Below are 20301 nucleotides of genomic sequence, written 5' to 3'. Positions count from 1 at the left end.
AAGCTGACAACGGTGTGGGAGGCTGCACGGAGGAAGCTTGTAGTCTCTCTCCCTGAGGTAAATGAAGTGTGGGGGGAGGGTTAGGGACCCTCTGAGAAAGGATTTACTTAGTAGGCCTAAGGGAAAGGGGTCTGACTAGGAAGGCTGGAGAATGAAAAGCTTGGAAAAGCACAGTAGGAAGTAGTCCAGGGGCGAGAGCAGTAAGGATGATGTAGCCGCAGACCTTAACTGCTTGCTACAGGCCCTTGGCTGGAACCCAGCATACAGGGTGGGCCAGGGTTCCCCTAATATCCATTGTAGAGTGGTGTTGCTTGGGGCATTGAATGGGAAGACTGCCTGAGTCACTGCAGGACTGACATAGTCAGGGTAGCGGGTATGAGGACTGCCTGCCGCTGCTTGTGCAGAGACTTGGAAAGACTCCCTCTGAAGGGGAAATCGCAGTGTGGCTTGGCTGGAGGGCTGAGTCACAAAGCAACCATGGTGTGACTCCATCAGTGAGAGGAGAGCAGCAATGGTGGAAGAGAAGAAAAGCGGCGCTGAACAAGGCGGGGCTACTCGCCAGCAGGAGGTGCCACACAACACTGAGTAGAGCACATGTGACAGTCAGATAATCTTAACTACGGTGGCATTATCAGCTCTGTCTATGATATTCTCATATACCAAAAACTAGAACAGAAGCAATGATACCAAAAGAGACACCATTTTGTTAGATATATTAAAAGTGGGTTTTGTTACAAAAGGAGTAGTAATATCTAAGTAAGAAATTGTGAGGTATAAGCAACTAATAAATATTTATAAATTCATCAAAAATTAAATATGAACACATAATTAGTAAAATGCCAATATATTATTCTCTGAAAATACTCATACATATCTTAAGTCATGTCTGTTTTATGTTAAATACACTATGTAAAATATATACACTAAAGTCATCACAATTAATGTAAGCTATTCTAACTATTCCTGCAGCTAACTGTGATGACCAAATCCACAATGCTAATATTTTCTCCAGTCAGCTGATCTTGCTCATGTTCAGGAGCTACCCTTTTCCCCATCCACAGGTCTTACTCCGTCTTGCCTCTAGCTACTTCAGCAGCGTCTGTGCTAGATCCCTCCAAAACTGATACCTCTTCCTAGGCTGTGTAAAAATAATTAATTCCCCTAGCTTTTTCTGGCACAGACCTGGTTCCATTTTTTGGCCTTAAAAGCAGCTTGCAGATCCCATCAGATCCCAGTACTTCCAATATTATTGCATCAGCAGAACTGGCTCAGGAGCCATTCTTACCTAGCATAACTGTTAATTTTGATCCATGATGTAGTTATATAAAACATCAAATTAATTTGACATTTTGCTTTCTTTGCCGTTTCCAAGATTATTTATTGCAGTAGGCACCTCACAAGTTTCTTCTCACCTTAAACTCATATCAAGTTACTTAAAAAACATGACCAAGTATTTGTAGATAGCTACAAAGTATAAGTACTTTTCATGGGGCTACAGCATTCTGTTCTGTTTGTCTTTGCTTCCAATTGTGTTGTTAGCTTCCACTTCTTGAACTTTAGCAGTTCAATTTGTTGGTTTCCAATGGCTTTGTCCCCAGGAACAAGGTATTGGATCTTCTCATCAGAACTTTGGCAAAAAGTAGTTATGTAAGCAGCCAGAGATACTTGAAGAATGCATGTAAAGTGCAAAGCAATGGTACTTTGAAAAAACAGACAGGATTGCATTTTAAGTTTTTTACCTAGCAATTTCTTTTTCAAACTTATTCCAGCAGGATCTAAGACTAGATATAGTTTCCTTTAGTTCACATAATTCTTGGCAACATTTTTTCTTGGGGCCTTGTGCCCCTAGTATGTCTTTGCTGGGTTGTGTAAGCAATATGCAAACCTGTAAAAGAACAGTTTTTTTAAATTGTTAATCGAGATGAGCTTATGTTCCTTTCTGCAGAGAAATACTTTAAAACATAAAACAATCAAATATATATCAATAAATGTAATTATCCTAACTGAGCCAGAACACTGGGCTACTCACAATAAGGCCATAGAATCTTAGTCACTTGTGATCACAATCCAATCAATACCACTAGCGGCACAGTGCCTCTTTATACCAAACCAGAAAACTCAGGGTACGTCTACACTACCCGCAGGATCGGCGGGTAGTGATCGATTTATCGCGTCCAGTGTATCTTAGGTTGACCCTTCCCCCCCAGTGTAGACCTAGCCTCAGTTTTGACTTTGAAGGAAGCATGCCACCTGCTGAACTATCAACAAATCTTCCGATAGCATCCAGCGGTGCTTTGAAGGTTTCACATGCAAGTACTGACCTTGCCTAATCCCTGGTTAGTTAATGCATATAAAAAACCCAAATCCAATTACAGTAAAAGCTTTGTTATCTGGCATGTTGGGTGAATGGGGGAGTGCCAGTTAATCAAATATGCCGGTTAACTAAGAGTTATACTTTACCAATTGCTGCGGTGTGGGGTGTGGAAGGGGATATGGGCTCTGGGCATGGGCTCCAGGGTGGGGCCAGAAATGAGGGATTCAGGGTGCGGGAGGGAGAGCCGGGCTGAGAATTGAGTGTGTGAAGGGGTGCAGGCTCTGGGGTGGGGCCAGGGATGAGGGGTTTGGAGTGCAGGAGGGGGCTCTGGGGTTCGAGAAGGGGTGTGGGTGCAAGAGGGGGCTCGGGTGAGGATTGGGGTGGGCTCTGGGAGGGAGTTTGGGTGCGGGAGGGAGCTCGGGGTAGGGGGTTGGGGCTTCAGGATGCCAGATCTGGCCGGCACTCACCTGGGGGTGGCTCCCCGCAAGAGGCAACATGATGTCCCTGCTGCTCCTAGGCAGAGGCGTGGCTGGGCGACTTGCCGAGCTGCCTCCGCCCGCAGGCACCGCCCCTGCAGCTCCTATTGTCCGCGGTTCCCAGCCAATGGGAGCTGTGGAGCCAGCGGGTAGAGCAGGGGCAGCGCACGGAGCCCCTGTGGCCATTCCTCATAGACTCATAGACTCATAGACTTTAAGGTCAGAAGGGACCAATATGGTCATCTAGTCTGACCTCCCGCATGATGCAGGCCACAAAAGCTGACTCACCCACAACAGAATCTTCCAGCCTGCGACCCCTGCCCTATGCTGCGGAGGAAGGCGAAAAACCTCCAGGGCCTCTGCCAATCTACCCTGGAGGAAAATTCCTTCCCGACCCCAAATATGGCGATCAGCAGAACCCCGAGCATACAGGCAAGATTCTACAGCCGGACTCTCATTTTACCCGCTATGGCCCGTTAATGCCTATTTGACTAAAATCACATTATCCCATCAAACCATTCCCTCCATAAACTTATCAAGCCTAATCTTGAAGCCAGAGAGGTCCTTTGCCCCCACCGTTTCCTCCACCTAGGAGCAGCAGGGACATCATGTCACCGCTTCCGGGGAGCCACACAGAGCCAGGTATGGAGCCTGCTGGCCCCGTGCCAACTGGATTTTCAACGAAGATCAGAAATGCTGGTTTATAGAGCTTTCCGGTGGGTAAAGTGCCAGACAGCTCAGCTTTTACTGTACTATTAAAGGGTGAAACTGAAAAATTATGGTTCAAAAATATTATTAGAGGACTTACTTTGAAAAGTGTTAGTGCTTACCATAGAATCTTTCCATAGTCGTCAATGGGCTTTACATCAGAGCCTTAAGCTCTGTATCAAGGGGCATACTCTATGGGGTTAGTTTTATAATTTTTCATTTTGGTTGATGGTAGTAACCTTCTATTCTGAAGAGACTTAAGAGAGCAATGTACTTCCTTCTTTATATAAAAATATGCAAGGTAATTTGTAGGCTCTCCCAACAACTTACCTTTCTATTTTTTTGCTCTCTATCACATCTGCAATGTAGAATTTCTAATGTCATACACGAAACCCGAGCAGTTTGCCATCTGAAATCTTTGTTGATCTTTTTTTTATAAAAGAACTTAAGCATGTCACATGCCATATTCTGTAATGACAATATTTCCTATGAAGAAAGAAATAAAGAAAAGATGCCTTGAGTTTGAGTTCCCTTCGATTTTATATAATGGTTGGCTGTCTTAAGCTGTTTCAGTAGGCATTAGCTTGTTTAGAAGCTGCTATGCTGTTCTCTTCCAATATATCATGTGACTAACCTGACTAAATTTTCAGACCCTTATAGTGTATGAAGCATTACTAGATGTGTTGAATTCAGTCTGCAATTACAACTGACACTGGTGGGTTTTGATCTTATCTAAAGCAAACTAATATATCAAATTTTTAAAAGTGATTCTGTGGTTATGACAACTACCTATGTGTGAATTTATGAATATTAGTATGTATAGTAATGAGATTCTCCCCCCCCCCCCCAACAACTTTGGCTTCTACGTGGGGACAATGTCTGCCACATTATTTTAGAAATACTTCTTACTAGAAAGTGCAGATTATTTTGTAAAAGATGTCTTACATACATAGAATTAAAGATCAGTATCTGAAGTGAAGGTTTAGTTGTATTGGTAACAACAGAAAAAATTTTGGTAGGAAAATAAAACAAAGCATTTGAAAGATTAATTTTTACTTGTTAACTAACTGACACAAAGAAGGCATCCTGTTCTTCATTCCATATTGAGTGAAACTATTTTAAAAAATCAACATTTTAATAAATGAATATAATCTTTGTAGTATGAGATATTGGCTTCTTTGGAAACAGAATTACGACTTAAAGTTTCAAATAAAAATCAAATACTTATGTGCAGTATGCATAAATTTTAGGCCCAGAAAAGATTAAAAGGAAATTATTTTATTAGCTCATAAGAACATAAAAACGGCCGTACTGGGTCAGACCAAAGGTCCATCTAGCCCAGTATCCTGTCTACCGACAGTGGCCAATGCCAGGTGCCCCAGAGGGAGTGAACCTAACAGTGATCTCTCTCCTGCCATCCATCTCCACCCTCTGACAAACAGAGTCTAGGGACACCATTCCTTACCCATCGTGGCTAATAGCCATTAATGGACTTAACCTCCATGAATTTATCCAGTTCTCTTTTAAACGCTGTTATAGTCCTAGACTTCACAACCTCCTCAGGTAAGGAGTTCCACAAGTTGACTGTGCGCTGTGTGAAGAAGAACTTCCTTTTATTTGTTTTAAACCTGCTGCCTATTAATTTCATTTGGTGACCCCTAGTTCTTGTATTATGGGAATAAGTAAATAACTTTTCCTTATCTACTTTCTCCACATCACTCATAATTTTATATACCCCTTAGTCTCCTCTTTTCCAAGCTGAAAAGTCCTAGCCTCTTTAATCTCTCCTCATATGGGACCCTCTCCAAACCCCTAATCATTTTAGTTGCCCTTCTCTGAACCTTTTCTAGTGCCAGTCTTAGGAGCCCACTGTGCTTGGCTCTGTACAAACATGGAAAAAAAGATGGTCTTTGCCCCAAAGAGTTTATAATCTAAATATAAGAAACTGATGGAGACAGACTGACAGGGATGGGAGGGGGGAGTACAAGGAAACAATGAGACAATATTGGTCAGTATGATAGGCTGTGGCCTCAGCACACCAGCAGTCTAACCATTGTCAAGTTTTAAAATGAACAGTTCTATAATACGAATTCTGAATACCAGGACTTGCTGTGATTACAACATAACAGTACCCATTAGCAGAATTTGTTACACAGAGATTGGATTATACAGAAAAGAAATCTACAACACACGAGTGCAAGTAAACTCTGGGGAAAAAAAGTGTACTAACCTTTCTGTAACTGTTCTTCGAGATGTGTTGCACATGTCCATTCTATTGTATGTGTGTGTGCCCCGAGCACAGCTGCCAGAAAATTTTCCCTTAGAGGTATCCATCGGGTCGGCTCTGGTGTGTTCTGGGGCCGTGTGTCCATAGCATTGGTATATAGGGCATTGCCAACCCCACACCCCCTCAGTTCCTTCTTTCCAGCCAATTCTGATAAGATGGGTAGGAGGGTGGGTCTTGGAATGGACATGTGCAACATATCTTGAACAAGTTACAGAAAGGTTTTCTTTTTTGAGTAATTGCACATGTTCATTCCAACATAGGAGACTCCCCAGCAGTTGTACAGGTGTCCCTAGCCTCTGTTTGCCAGAAGCTGGGAATGGGCGACAGGGAATGGATCACTTGATGATTACCTGTTCTGTTCATTCCCCCTGGGGCACCTGGCATTGGCCACTGTCAGAAGACAGGATACTGGGCTTTCTTATGTTCTTCTGTAGGTGGAGGGCTCGGAGTTTACTGACATGCTGACTGCAACACAGCTTGGTCAAATCCAGCATTGTCCCTAGCCTACTGAGTGATGGCATAATGAGAAGCAAATGTGTGCACTGACGACCAAGTTGCTGTGCTACAAATGTCCTGAATAAGGACCTGGGCTCAAAACACTGCTGAAGACGCTTTGTGTCCTTGTTGAATGAGCGGTCAGGGTGGGAACACCCGCTAGTTTGTAACATATGCGAACACATGACATGATCCATGATGAAATTACCTGAGCTCTGATGGAGAGACCTTTCATCCTGTTTGCAACCGCTACAAACACCTGCGTGGATTTCCGAAGCTGTTTGGTCCTTTCGATGTAGAAAGCCAGTGCATATCTAACGAGTGGAGCCTTTGCTCTTCCCTGTTGTATGTGGCTTCGGATAGAAAACCAGTAGGAAGATAGCTTGATTGCTAAGGAACTGGGAGACCACCTTTTGGAAGGAAAGCAGGGTGAGGACACAACTGCACCTTATCCTTAAAGAACACCGTGTACAGTGGCTCCAAAGTGAGGGCACGGATCTCTGAAACTCTTCTGGCTGAAGTAATGGCCACTAAGAAGGTCACCTTCCAGGAGAGGTACAGTAACGAGCAAGTTGCCAGTGGCTTGAATGGGGGACCTGTAAGCTTTTATAAGACAAGGTTGAGGTCCCGGGGGAAGGGGGACTGGCTGTTGCACCTGAGGGTACAACCTCTCAAAGCCCTTAAGGAAATGGTTAGAAAGATGGATCGGTCATCCAAGGGTGAAAAGCAGAGATTGCTGCCAGGTGGACTCTAATTGATGCCATGTTTAAACTCTAATCGACTGCAGTTTCAAGTGCAGTAAGTACACTAGAATGAACGGCAGTGACGATCGCATAGGTGAGACACCGTTCTGGGAAGACCAGATAGCAAACCACTTCCATTCTGCTAGGTAAGTTGCCCTGGTGGAAGGTTTTCTGATTCCTAGTACAACCTCAAGGACCTGCTCCAAGCAGGCTAGTTCTGTGGGGTTTAGCCATGGACCTTCCAGGCCATCAGGTGGAGGGAAACAAGGTTCGGGTGGAGCAGATGACCGTGGTCCTGAGAGATCAGGTCTGGATGTAGAAGTAGTGGGATTGGTGACGCCACTGAGAGGTCCAGCAGAGAGGCGAACCAGTGCGGGCAGGGCCAAGCCAGAGCTATCAGAATGACCTGCACTTGGTCCCGTTTGATCTTCAACAGGACCTTGTGCACAAGTGGAATAGGAGGGAAAGCATAGAACAGGTGACCTGTCCATGGAAGAAGGAAAGCATCTGAAAGTGACTCGGGGCTGTGACTCAAAAGGGAGCAGAACTGGTGACACTTCCTGTTGTGCTTTGTAGCAAACAGATCTACCTGGGGAGTCCCCCGCTGCTGGAAAATGACCTTCATGACATCTAGGCAAGGGATCACTCATGGTGATTGGACAAGGATCTGTTGAGCTGATCTATCAGCTCATTTTGTGCTCCTGGTAGGTAGGAGGCCTCAAGGTGAATCGAGTAGGTTATGCAAAAATCCCATAACCGAACTGCCTCCCAACACAGAGAACATGCTCACCGTGTTGTCTATTAGAACCAACACATTTTTGCCTTTAACATGAGGCAGGAATGCCTGACAAGCCAGGAGGACTGCCCTGAGCTCCCTGACGTTGATGTCTAGAAAGAGCTCTTCCGGGGACCACAGGCCTTGAGTTCTGAGGGGACCCAAGTGAGTTCCCCAGCCCAGTGCTGATACATCTGTGGCCAGGGAGCATGACGGATGGGGCCATGAAAATGGGATGCCCTTGCAAACCGCCAGTGGGTCCTGCCACCAATCGAGTGAGTTGAGAACCAGGCGAGGAATCATAAGGACCATATCCAGATGAGGGCAGTTTGGCGAGTATACCGAGGCCAGCTATGTTGGGAGAGGTCTGAGGTGTAGTCTCACGTATGCACTACATAAGTACATGTGGCCATATGACCCAAGAGTCTCAGACAACTCTGGGCCATCGTCATTGGGCGATCCTTGAGGCATGCTATGAACTCCATGACTGCTTGAAAACACCCTTCTGGGAGGAAGGCTCTGGCCTGGACAGAGTTAAGCACAGCTCAGATAAACTCTATCCTCTAAACTGGGGTAAGGGTGGATTTCTGTGTATTTATAAGCAGGCCCAGGTCCTGGAAAGTCAACTGGATGAGGTGGATGCTGGACTCCTTCTGAGCCCTGGTTTGGCCTCTGACCAGCCAGTCATTGAGCTAAAGATACACCGGCACCCGTTGGCTCCTCAAGAAGACTGCTACTACTGCCATGCACTTTGTAAACACTTGTGGGGTAGTTGACAGGCTGAACGGGAGAACGGCAAATTGGTAATGCACATGATCCACTATCAATCTGAGGAACCTCCTGTGTCCCTGAAAAATTGGTGTGTGAAAATAGGCATCTCTCAAATCAAAGGCGATGTACTAGTCCCCTAGATCCAGGGAGGTAATGATGGACTTACCAAGGATACCATGCAGAACTTTAGCTTCTTGATATAACTGTTAAGCTGGCGCAGGTCCAGGATAGGTCTGAGACCCCCCCTTGTTTTTTCCTAATCCCAAAAGCTGGGAGTAGAATCTGCAACCCCTTAAATTCTGTGGAACCTCTTCCATGGCTCCCACCTGTAGGAGCAACTGCACCTCTTGGGCCAGAAGTTGCTTGTGAGAGGAGTCCCTGAAGAGGGATGGGGAGAGGGGTGAGGTGGGAGGGAAGAACTGAATTGAAGGGTATATCCCACTTCTATTGTGCTCAGTACCCAATGGTTTGTAGTAATATGGGACCACTGCCCGAAGGAAGTGGGACAAGCGGTCCACAAACAAAGGGTAGGTTGGATCCAAAGTTTGCGTGACTGGTATGGCGTCCTCAAGTGCCACATCAAAAGGCCTACTTAGAGCCCCCTGAATATCTGGGAGGAGCGGGCACTGATGTTGAGGAGGACTGGGGTGAAGGCCTCTGCCTGAAGCCTTTACTCCTCTTTCTCTGAGAGTCCTGCCGGGCCAGCAGAGGGAAGAACCAGGAGGAATGTTGGGGCATATAATGCTTCTCAAAGACACTGGGGTGTAGAAGCCCAGGGACTTCAGATTATCCATGGAGTCCTTGAGGTCATGAAGCTTGATGTCTGTCTGCTGAGAAGAGTGAAGTGCCCTCAAAGGGAAGGTCTTGGAGGATCTGCAGAACCTCATGTGGGAGGCCTGAGACTTGGAGCCAGGAACTCCTACACATGACCACCGTGGAGGCCATGGACCTGGTCTCTGAATCCTCAGCTTCCAGGGCCACTTGTAGGGAAGCCCTTGCCACAGACTTCCCTTCCTCCACCAAAGAGAAGAATTCCCATTTGGCCTCTTGGGGCATTGAGTCCTTAAACTTTAACAAGGAGTCCTAAGTGTTAAAGTCACATCTGCTCAGGAGCACATTTGATTAGTGATCCTGAGCTGCAAACCGCCAGTTGAGTAGACCTTCCTCCCAAACAGGTCTAGCTTTTTTGCGTCTTTTGCTTTCGGGATCGCCCCTGGTAACCCCTGTCACTCTTGCTCATCGGCAGCGGAGCCACCAGGTATCGGGTGGGGGTGGGATGAGGATACAAAACTCATATTCTCTAGCCAGGACAAAGTACTTCTTCTCAGCCTTCTTGGCCGTGGGAGGTAGGGACACCCGGGTTTACCGTAGGGTTTTTATTGGGTCCATGATGGCTTCACTGAGGGGAAGGGTCACAAGATGTCCACCAAAGAGTGAGAGGACTCCTGAACCCCCTCCACCTGAATGCCAAGGTTTTGGGCCACTCTCTTAAGAAGCTCCTAATGGGCCTTATAGTCATCGTGAGAGGGTGACGTGTCAGCTCCTGTCATGGCCTCATCAGGAGAATAGGAGGAGGAAGCTTGCACTGGCAGGGAGCACTAATACTCCTTGCTTTTGGCACCGGCCAGGTCCCGTGACATTGGCTCCTGGTACTCGGTACTAGAGCCTGGATCAGGCTCTGTTTGAAGAAGTGGCAGCACTCTTCCCTCGCAGGCCACCGAGTATGAGTATCTCCATCGAGGATCCTGCATAAAGGGAAATGCCCACAGGTTCTAGAAGGACCACTGTGCAGGCACCTGCCACTAGCCAGCAGGCCAAGCAGTCGACGGTATGGCCTGGCCCAGGTCCATTGTAGGATAGTGCCGACTTGCCTGTTGGGGCTGGCTCCTGTGGGAGATATACAACTCCACCTCCGAGGACAAGAAGTCTCTGTCCAGAGACCACAGAGGAGCGGTTCCCATAGGTGCCAGTGAACAGTGTCAAGGCAGGGAACACTGGAACTGGGCCATCACAGCCAGCTTCCCTTTATACAGTACCAAAGGCTGTGGAGTGGCCCAAAGCGGGTCGCACTCTGTTCTGGTCTCCATGCCTGGCCATCCTAGGGGTCGGGGAATGTCCTCTCTTGACTGGCATCTTCTTCTGTTTTTTCCTCAGCACTGGAGATGCTGAATGGTGCTGAGGTGCCCTGACAGCGGCAGGAGTGCTCCTCTGTGACACCAAGGTGCTTGGTGCCGAGTTTCAATGGCCTGGCTCCAACAGAGGTCCAAGCACTGCTTCTATTAAGATGGACTTCAGCCTAGCATCCTGGTCATTTTTGATACAGGGCTTGAAGTCCCTGCAACTCTTGCAGCACTCCCAAACGTAAGCTTCCCCTATGCACTTAAGGCAACTGGAATGTGGGTAGCCCAGAGGCATAGCCTTGCTGCAGGAGCCACAAGGCTTGAAGCTCAGCCACCAAGGCATGCCTCAGTACTGGGAGCGGAGGAAACTAACTCTAACAACTACAAGAGAAACGTAACCAACTATGAACAAAACTATATGTATAGAAAGAAAGGAAACAAAGTCCACTGAGGAAGACTTGCAAGAGAAGGATAGAGCATTTCCAGTGACCATCATGGGTGGTAAGAAGGAACTGAGAGGACGTGGTCAGCAGTGCCCTACATACGAACGCTATGGACGTGTAGCACCAAAGGACACCAGAGCCGACTTGACAGATACCACGGAGGGCGTATTTTCTGGTGACTGTGCTCAGGGCGCGCAAACACCTACATTGCAACCGACGTGCAATCATTCAAAGAAGAAGTTGTCTTTTACCTGAGAATCATTGCAGAAAAACGCACTGGGGTTTTCATGTCTTTTATTCCTGCAGCACCTGTCACGATACTCTTCAGACATATTTTCCTATAATAGATCATCAACAGTTGATGAGCTTAACTCCTTACACTGCTTTTTAGGATGGCATCAAGAGTAGCAGTGGAAATAGAGAATGCTGAATTTTTTCTTGGCAAGTAAGCTAAGGAGGAAATAATTTAGCTATAGTTTGCAAGGGTAGCTATTTATAATTTTGAAACTACAGACTCCACTTAATTACTTGATTCTTAACAGCGTTTTTTTGTTTTGTTTTTGTTTAAAGTTTATTCTCTTAAGAAATATACATAAATTGAGATTTTCCAAGGCATCTAATGGGATTTTGGCATGCATCTTCTATTAACATGAATAAAAGTTATGTCTAAATCCCCAAATGTCTTCAGCTGTAAGTCTTGCCCCTTTGCTCCACCATTTTTTCCCTTTGTTTCCTTCTTCCACACCTTTCTTTATGTCATCCAGACGCTTGTAATAACCTCTTGATCCCCATGGAAACACATTCTCTCCCTCTCTTCTTTCCAACCCCCCTCAAAAGTCTCTCTGAACCTTGCAGAAGAAATGTATTAATTCATATCAATATTATGTCATCCTATATTTTAAAAAATACAAGAAAGGTTTAGTCATCTCTGTCCTTTGGGTTTCCCTTTGTATTTTTGTTCCAACTTTGTCAGTGTTTCAGAAGCACATCTGAACAAAACTGACTTCAAACTTTGGAAACAGTAGATCGTGTAAACAGGGAGGTAGTGACTCAACACAAAGCCCTAAAGAGTCAAATATTCAAAGACATAAAACAATTAAGAGAGCATCAAACAGCTGTTTGTTTGCTGAAGTGCTGAAATTCCATTCCAGACACAAGGGCCAGTCAGTCAGCAGCTCCGCCTGACTTTTCAAATAGCTTCACAATAATCACTCTGGTTGGTAGGTAGGTAGCTCACTGGGTGGGACAAAAAGACAGTGAATGAAACCCTAGCCCCATTGGAGTCCATGGCAAAACTCCCCTAGACTTCAAGGGGGCCAGGATATACCCACTAGCTGCCTGTAGTTAATGTCTGCAGTCACCAGATATGGAGCAAAATCACAATGAGCATTGCCACACATAACCTCTAATATAAATCATATTTTACTCTTGCCATTCTTTTAAATTCACCCATAATTTGGGGGGAATGATCATGGGAACCTTGGTTCTTGAGAATTTAAGAAACACATACCATAGTTTGGGGGAGAAATCAACATTATTCTCTCTGTGTGGTGACATTGCTTATTGACAGTCATCAAAGTTTTTATTTTATTCTTTAATATTTTTGCTCTGTGAACCACTGCACTTATAGAAATCTAGATCAAATTTAGCCTTGAGCATAACCTTGCAAATCCTGCTCTGAGTCAGACTAGACAGAAATTAGTAACTAAAAGAAAAGTAACTGTCTTACACACACTGCAGCAGCGTGGTACTTATCAGAACTATTAATTATGGTGGCTCGGTGAGTGTAATGGGGTAAAGATCCTTCTGCCTCTAGGTTCCAGGTTCAAACCAGAACACAGGTTTTGTAGTAACTGAAAGTTATTTACTATCACTATGTGATCTCAGGCAAGAGGCTAGTGGACACCTTCTACCACACAAACAGTATTACTAACAGTTCTTTCTGGTAATTTAAGCAGACAGAGAAGCACTGATTAGACATGGAGACTGAACTAACCTCTCCAGAGCTGGGGTAACACACATTGGCTGGGAAATGAGGGAATCAGCATAATAGGTGCTGGTGCTACCCCTATTCTCTGAGGACTTCAGATTTCAATATTCACAATCCCATACCTTTCATGAGCACTAAATTCACAGCTCCTTAAATAAAAATTAAATAGCAAATACTTTCATTTTTTCCTAGTCTCCTGTGGAATTCTAACGACTAGGAATGATTCACTTGATGTAGAGAGCTGTTGACTTAAGCATTCTATTTAATGTGCTGGCTCAAAGATATAAAATACTTGATTAATGGTCTGGGTATGTCAGTTTTCCCCTTAACTGGCCTTTCACATGGATTTCAAATATGGTGATTATTTCCAGTTTGGATCATTGTCAGCAATGAGAGGTAGAGATCAAGACTGAGGACCAGTTTTTTAAATGCTGACTCTGCTTTGTGCATATATTCAACAGAGGGCATAAAACTTCAGGCAAAGTTATAAAGAGATGCAAATTATGGGTCAGATTATGTAGCTTCTACTCATATTGAATAGCATTTACAAACACAAGTAGTCTCAGTGACTTCACCACAACTACTGTGTAAGTGCTCTCCAATGGGATTAGGTGTTACACAATCTAGACCTAAATATTTTATATCTCTAACTACCTGTTGCAAGGACACAATCATCTGAGTCATATCATTTGCACCTGCAAATAACTGCATTCACAGCTAGGTGTGAGTGCAAAATTAGAGGCTGCATGGTTATGGCCCCTAAAAAAAAACTGCACACCCATTTTAATGTGTGCCTTTCATTGTGACATTTAGGATGAATTAACCTTAAAATTATTCACAAAAAGAAGACCTTTACTTTAAAAAAAAAATTAAAACAAAAGAATATGACTACCTACCAGCAATTCAATATCGTGGCTTAGGATATTCTCATACTTTTCACGTATTACAGTTGTATTTTCCATCACACAAGTAGATGAATTTACTGGCAACAGAACTACGAACAGAGGCAGAATCCGAAAGACAGACCTAAAAAAAACTAGATTACAACAACATCAATCAAGTATATATTTAATACCACAGAGTATGCTCTATTAACTGTTATATAATGAAGTCTCTTATAGTAACTTATCTGGGATTTATTGTTCAACTCTACCAAATAACTGGTACATTACAGTCCATTTTGGGTATGAAATGTGAAAATGCCTTTAAACATACTTTTCTGACAAGGTATCTTTTAAATGCATTTTCAGAGTATGTTGCCCTAGGGGTATTAACATAAACTTAGTTATTACTTTTGTTAGCATTAATTATGTTGAGGGGACAATAATATCCTTTAGTGTATTGTTAGAAATCCTGAAGTACTACAGTATACAGCAGATGAAGTATACAAGTTTGCAAGTATAATTTTACTTTTTAAATATTTGGATTTGGGGCGAGGGGGGGGGGGGTTAAAGTAAAGTTAGTGCTCATGAAAGACACTGTCCTATTTGCCCTCCGTTGGGAAGGTCGGGCCCCTCAAAGAGTCATGCAGGCTGCCAGTCCTAGAAACTAAAATAGCCTCCATGTGCCAAATCTGCTTTGAGTGAAGTCAATGCAGAAATCCAACTAAATTCAATGTACATGTAACAGCTATTCTGTAATATACGTTTCGCCACAGCTCCCTACCAATGGACCTTAATGCTGTCTTGGAAGGATTACCTCTAGGAATAAGAATATAGCTCAGTCTTCATGCCCCCTCAATCCCTCTCTGCTGATGTTGTCAATTGTGGTAATGTTGATCGTGGGGTAGACAGCTACCCTGTAGAAACTGAACTGAGAAACTCTTTTCATCGCAGTTAGTCAAATTTCACAGTCTTTATTTAGGCAAATTTCCCTTTGACTTTTAATTAGAGTTTTGCTTGAGTAACAGGCAAATTCTTTATCCCTATCTTAGGTATTTCAAGGGCACCCATCACCAAAATCATAAGTCATTGAAGAGCCATCCAAGGGAACTAATTTATGGCCACTAACAGTCAGGGCTGGATTTAAACAAGTCAAATAAAGGTGAACGGCTCAATATCTCATTACACATTCCTTGACCTAGTCAGGTCCTAAGAACATATATACAAGAGCACATATAACACACATTGTCCAGGAAGCCTGGGCACCTAATTTAGGCCTGTGGATTACACTAACTGGCAGGGTGCCTAAAAGTTAGGCATTGCAATACTGAATCTAAGTCTACTCAGTAGAGCTAGCCCTAGGCACCTGTCTGCATCTTTAGGCTCCTAACTAACTTTAAAAATCTGGTCCAAAGTGCTTTGTAATCCCTTGAGATTAAAGACATAAATATAGTAAATGTAAGGCTGTAAAAGCCTATAATTTATTAAGGCTGTATTTGCCATCTATGTATCACCTAATATGTCCCTGATCCTGCACTCAGACCTCTGACTTCTACAGAGTCACAGAGTTTAAGGCCAGAGGGACCACTAGATCATCTAGTCTGATCTCCTGAATATCACAGGCCACCAACACTGCCCCACACCCTATTCTAAATGTAGGGTTTAAAGTATTATAGCCCCCAGGAATTTAGATGATTATGGTGCACCAATGGCAGAGGCCCCTGTAATGGTAGGGAAATGATTAAGTGAGATGTACCCAGATAATCCTGGCAAGTGACTGGCACCCATACTGTGCAGAGGAAGGAAACACAAGGTTGCTACCAATCTGACCTGGGGAAAAATTCAGTTAGATTCTGAGCATATGAGCAAGAACCAGCCAGGCAAGCACCCAAAAAACAGAATGCTCAGTGCCACCCCAGAGCCCTGGCCCACTCCATCCAATGTCCAATCTCCAGCTGTGGCCATCTCTGATGCTTCAGAGCAGGGGTTGCCAACCTGTGGCTCCAGAGCCACATGCAGCTCTTCAGAAGTTAATATGCGGCTCCTTGTATAGGCACCAACTCTGGGGCTGGAGCTAGAGGCGCCAACTTTCCAATGTGCTGGCGGGTGCTCACTGCTCAACCCCTGGCTCTGCCACAGGCCCTGCCCACACTCCACCCCTTCCAGACCCCTCCCCTGCCCTCACTCCTCCCCCTCCAAGCCTCCTGCATGCCACGAAACAGCTGATTGGGAGGTGCAGGGAGGGAGGGGGAGGCGCTGATCGGCGGGACTGCCGGTGGGTGGGAGGCGCTGGGAGCGGGTGGAGGGGAGCTGATGGGGAGCTGCTGACGTATTACTGTGGCTCTTTGGCAATGTACATTGGTAAATTCTGGCTCCTTCTCAGGCTCAGGTTGGCCATCCCTGCTTCAGAGGAAAGCGACCAAAACAGAATGAAAAACCACAGCATGGGGGGGAGGGGGGAGAATCCCTTCCTGCAGGTGGCCAGCTTAAGCCCTGAAGCAAACTGGAAGTGAGCCCCAGGGCTGCTGAACCCTACCCCATCATACAATCACACACATACATTGTCCAGCTCTCTCTTCAAACTAATTAAGTTGTTTGCCCCCACAACTCCTACTGAGAGGCTGTAGGAGAACCAGAACCTCATCCCTCTGATGGTTAGAAACCTTCTCCTAAGTTCCAGCCTCAATTTGTTCATGGCCAGTTTATATCCATTTGTTTTTGTGCCAACACTGTCCTAAATAGCTCTTTACCTGCCCTAGTGTTTACCGCCCCACACACTCCCCTCAATGTATTTATAGAGAGCAATCAGCCTTCTTTTTGCTAGGTCAAACGAGTCAAGCTCTTCAAGTCTTCTCTCATATGATAAACCCTCCATTCCCTGTTCATCCTAGTAAATCTTCTCTGCACCCATTCCAGTTTAAATTCAACTTTCTTGAACATGTATGACAAGAACTGTACACCAAATTCCAAATGAGGTCTTACTAGTACCTTATATGGTATTAATACTTCTCTAGTTCTACCAGAATATATCCAAGGATTGCAGTTGCCTGTTTCACAGCTGCATCACATTACTGGCTCATAGTCATCCTATGATCAAGGAAAACAGCCAGGTCTCTCTCCTCCTCTGTCACTTCCAACTAATGAAACCTCAGCTTGTAGCAGAAATTATTATTAGACCTTAGGTATATGACCCTTGCACTTTGTACTATTGAATTCCATCCCATTTCTGTTATTCTAGTCTTCAAGGTCATCCAAATCTTCCTGTATAATATTCTGATCTTCCTCTGTACTGACCGTCCCTCCCAACTTTGTACCCCCATCAAATTTCATTAGCATACTCCTACTTTCTGTGCCAAGGTCAGTACTAAAAATATTGAGTAAGATTAGTCCTAAAACCAATCCTTGAGGAATACCACTAGTAACCTACCTCCAGTCGTTTTTGGCACAATCGGTTACATTCGCCCCCTTTAACCAGTTCCTTATCTACTTTACAATTCTTATACTAATCCCCATCTTCTCTAATATAACTAACAATTTCCCAGTTGTTTCATATTTCAAAAGACAAATAACAGTGGTCTAAGTCTGTCATTAGTGCAACAGATTCCAACAGTAACAGTAAACAAGAATGAATCAGAGCTCTTATAGATATCAGTATATGGCAACAACACTGTAGCCATAGACCTACTTAATCTAGCAGTTTGTGATTAAAGATCACCTGCAAAGAAAAAAGAGTTGGGCCTATGCCATTACTATTAATTTTTTTTTTTGCCTCTCTATGATCTATAAAGAAGGCCCGAAAGGTTTGTTGGCGTGTGTGTGTTTTTTTACATTAGTAAATTAGGTCCTAATGAACCCATAATACTGATACCATAACAAGAGCCAAGAAAGAGACAGACAATTGAAAAGGGAAAGGATTTTCAGTCAGATTGTTTATAATTAAAAAAAAAGTGAACATCTATTTATCTGCAATGACTCATTGCTATTTTGAAGGAAACGAAACTTTTAACAAAGTGAACATTCTGCTCTTCCAGTGAAAGTATATGAGTTCATAACTCCTACTTCCTGAAATCCCCAGCCAGCAAGAGTTAACATTCCTGGGAGTTTCAGGCAGAGGAAAAAGCCCGTATTTACAAAAAGCAAACTTTAGTCCCTTCAGTGTACAAGAAAGGGGCCAGGCAGGCACACTATCAATGTTATACCACACAGGGGCAGGAGATCACTTCTATTTCCTCAGCAACACCCTTGCAATATCTGTGGATTAAGTGACAGTAATGGAAAGCTACCAGGTTGTAGCATCCTCGCAGGGTTTCAATGCTTCCAAAAGCCTCCACCAGAGGCTGTTCAGAAGCACCAGCAGGTCCAGTCTGGGCTTTCCCTGCTATGGCTCAGAGCACTGGGCAGTCAGGGTCGGCTGTGTCCTTCAGCCCCCCAAGCCATGGAAATGCCCCATTGGCCTGAAGGAGAGAAGAGTGTGTTACCTTCCTGCACCCAGCTTCCCAAAGCAGGAGCATGAACAAGGGGGGGCAAGCAGGGGCACAGCCCCCCTAATTAGTGGGGGCACAGTGGAGGGAGGGAAGCAGCTCCTCTGGCCGCATGGGGTAGTGCCCTTCCAAAAGCAGTCAAATTTTTATTCCTGTGCAGGCCCCCTGCCCCAGAGCAGGATTCTGCCAGAGCCTGCAAACCCAGGAGGCTTAATACATCTCCCTCCCCCCTCGGCTGACCAGACAGCAAGTGCGAAAAATCGGGATACGTTTTTTCCTCCGGGGATAGTTGCCTATATAAGACAACGGCCCTAATGTTGGGACAGCTGGTCACCCTATGGCTGAGGAGCTCCTGGCTGGGCGCGTGGGGACCCTCAGAGGCACCTGTTTGGTGCCTGCCTCAACTTTGTGCGGGGCTCGGTGCAGCGTGCCTGCCTGCCCTTGGCTTGGCACGGCAGGCCGTCGGCAAGGCGCACGCCGCGGGGAGGGGCGGCTCTTCCCTGCAGGAGCCGAGGGGGGAACGGGTGTCAGCGGACCCGCTCCCGGGACGCCAGCCGCTGCCTGGGGGCAGCCGGTTTCCCTGCGGGGCGTCCGCGGGCAGGTGTTTGCACCGGCCTTGAGAGGGGCGGCGGCGGCGGCGCTCCCTTGCCCGCTCCCCAACCCCTGCAGTTCCCACCAGCGCAATCCTGATTTCCCGACACCAGGCGGGCTGGGAACCGCGCGCTTCCACTTTCGCTCTGAAAAGCTGGGAAATTCCCGGCCGGGGCAGTGGGGATAAAAGCACCTTCCCGGGCGCCGCTGCACCATTGCGAGCGGTAGCTGCCAGGGAGCCAGCGCAGCCGGGTGAGACGCGCGCGCCGCGGAGCAGGGGGCAGCTTGGGCTGCGGGCGGCAGGTAGCGGGCTCTGCAGGCTGGGGTGCAAAATCCACAGGGCTGCGCGCCGGGAGGGCTGCAAGAGTCGCCGGCTCGGGGGGCTCCCGTGCGCGTCCCTTACCATGGAACATTGTCCGCAGGGGGAGGTGGAGAGAGCTGCGCTGGTGGCTTCGGTCATGGTGGTGGCAGAGGCTGGTGCATGGTGCGAGGCTGGTGCAGAGCGCGAGGGGAGGCTCTGGGAGTGCAGAATCCGCCGGGCCAGGCTGCGCCACGAGCTGCTGTGCGAAGGAGCGGGAGTTCCCTGACTCACCAGCCCTCTGGCCGCATCTTCCTTGGGGGAGACGCGCTGGCTCCGCGGGGCTCTGCTTTTCCCATGGGACTTCCGCGTGCACAAGTTACTTTCACTTTCTGCTCTGCCCGTGTGGCCCCTGCTCTCCAGCCAAGGCTGCCGACTCAAGGGCTGCACCGCGGCCGGGGGCTGGGCAGGCGCTCGCGCAGGAGATTCCCCTCCCGGGCGCTCTGCCACAGAGCAGGTGGGACGGCGAAGTTAGCGCGCTTCCCTTCCCCCCTGTGCAGAAAAGCGCCCCGCGCCCCGAAACCTGCCCGGTCAGGGATCCGTCCGCGAGTCCACCGAGATAGCCACAGCCTGCGGTCAGAGCGCGGCTGCGGGGGCGGAGAAGGGGGGGAAAGGCAGCGCTCTGCACTCCAAAGGCCAGAGCCCCAACAGAAGTGACAGCTGGAGGCGCTGCTTCTGTGGCTCGTCCCGGTCCGTGGAAGAGGAGGTGGGATCACACATGCCTTCCACGCCCAGCCCTTCGGGGATCCCAAAGTGCGGGTAGAGGCAGAAGGATGTACCTTGGCAAGGCGTGTGGAAAGAACCATTCGTTAGTAATCAGGCCATTGTGAAAGGCTGGTTTTTGTTGTTTGTTTGGGGTTTTTTTTGT

General features: G+C 46.4%; 1 protein-coding gene across 2 annotated transcripts; it reads right to left on the bottom strand.

The window, feature by feature from the left end:
- Positions 1–696: 696 nt before the first annotated feature.
- On the bottom strand, positions 697–19991 carry IL7 (interleukin 7). Of its 2 annotated transcripts, XM_065398572.1 has the most exons (6): positions 19479–19991; positions 18287–18457; positions 14019–14158; positions 11384–11470; positions 3829–3984; positions 697–1885 (listed from the first exon to the last, which is right to left on the bottom strand). In XM_065398572.1, exons 2-6 carry the CDS (start codon positions 18297–18299, stop codon positions 1736–1738), a joined length of 546 nt encoding a protein of 181 aa, XP_065254644.1. In that variant the 5' UTR covers positions 18300–18457; positions 19479–19991; the 3' UTR covers positions 697–1735. The 2 variants fall into 2 exon arrangements, with proteins under 2 accessions (XP_065254644.1, XP_065254645.1); XM_065398573.1 differs by lacking the exon at positions 18287–18457 and having other exon boundaries at positions 19479–19989.
- Positions 19992–20301: the final 310 nt, after the last annotated feature.

Source organism: Emys orbicularis, chromosome 2, assembly GCF_028017835.1.
Source record: "Emys orbicularis isolate rEmyOrb1 chromosome 2, rEmyOrb1.hap1, whole genome shotgun sequence".
NCBI classification, from domain to species: domain Eukaryota; kingdom Metazoa; phylum Chordata; order Testudines; family Emydidae; genus Emys; species Emys orbicularis.
The sequence above is the reverse complement of the archived record's forward strand: the minus strand, read 5'-3'. Positions and strand labels throughout refer to the sequence as shown.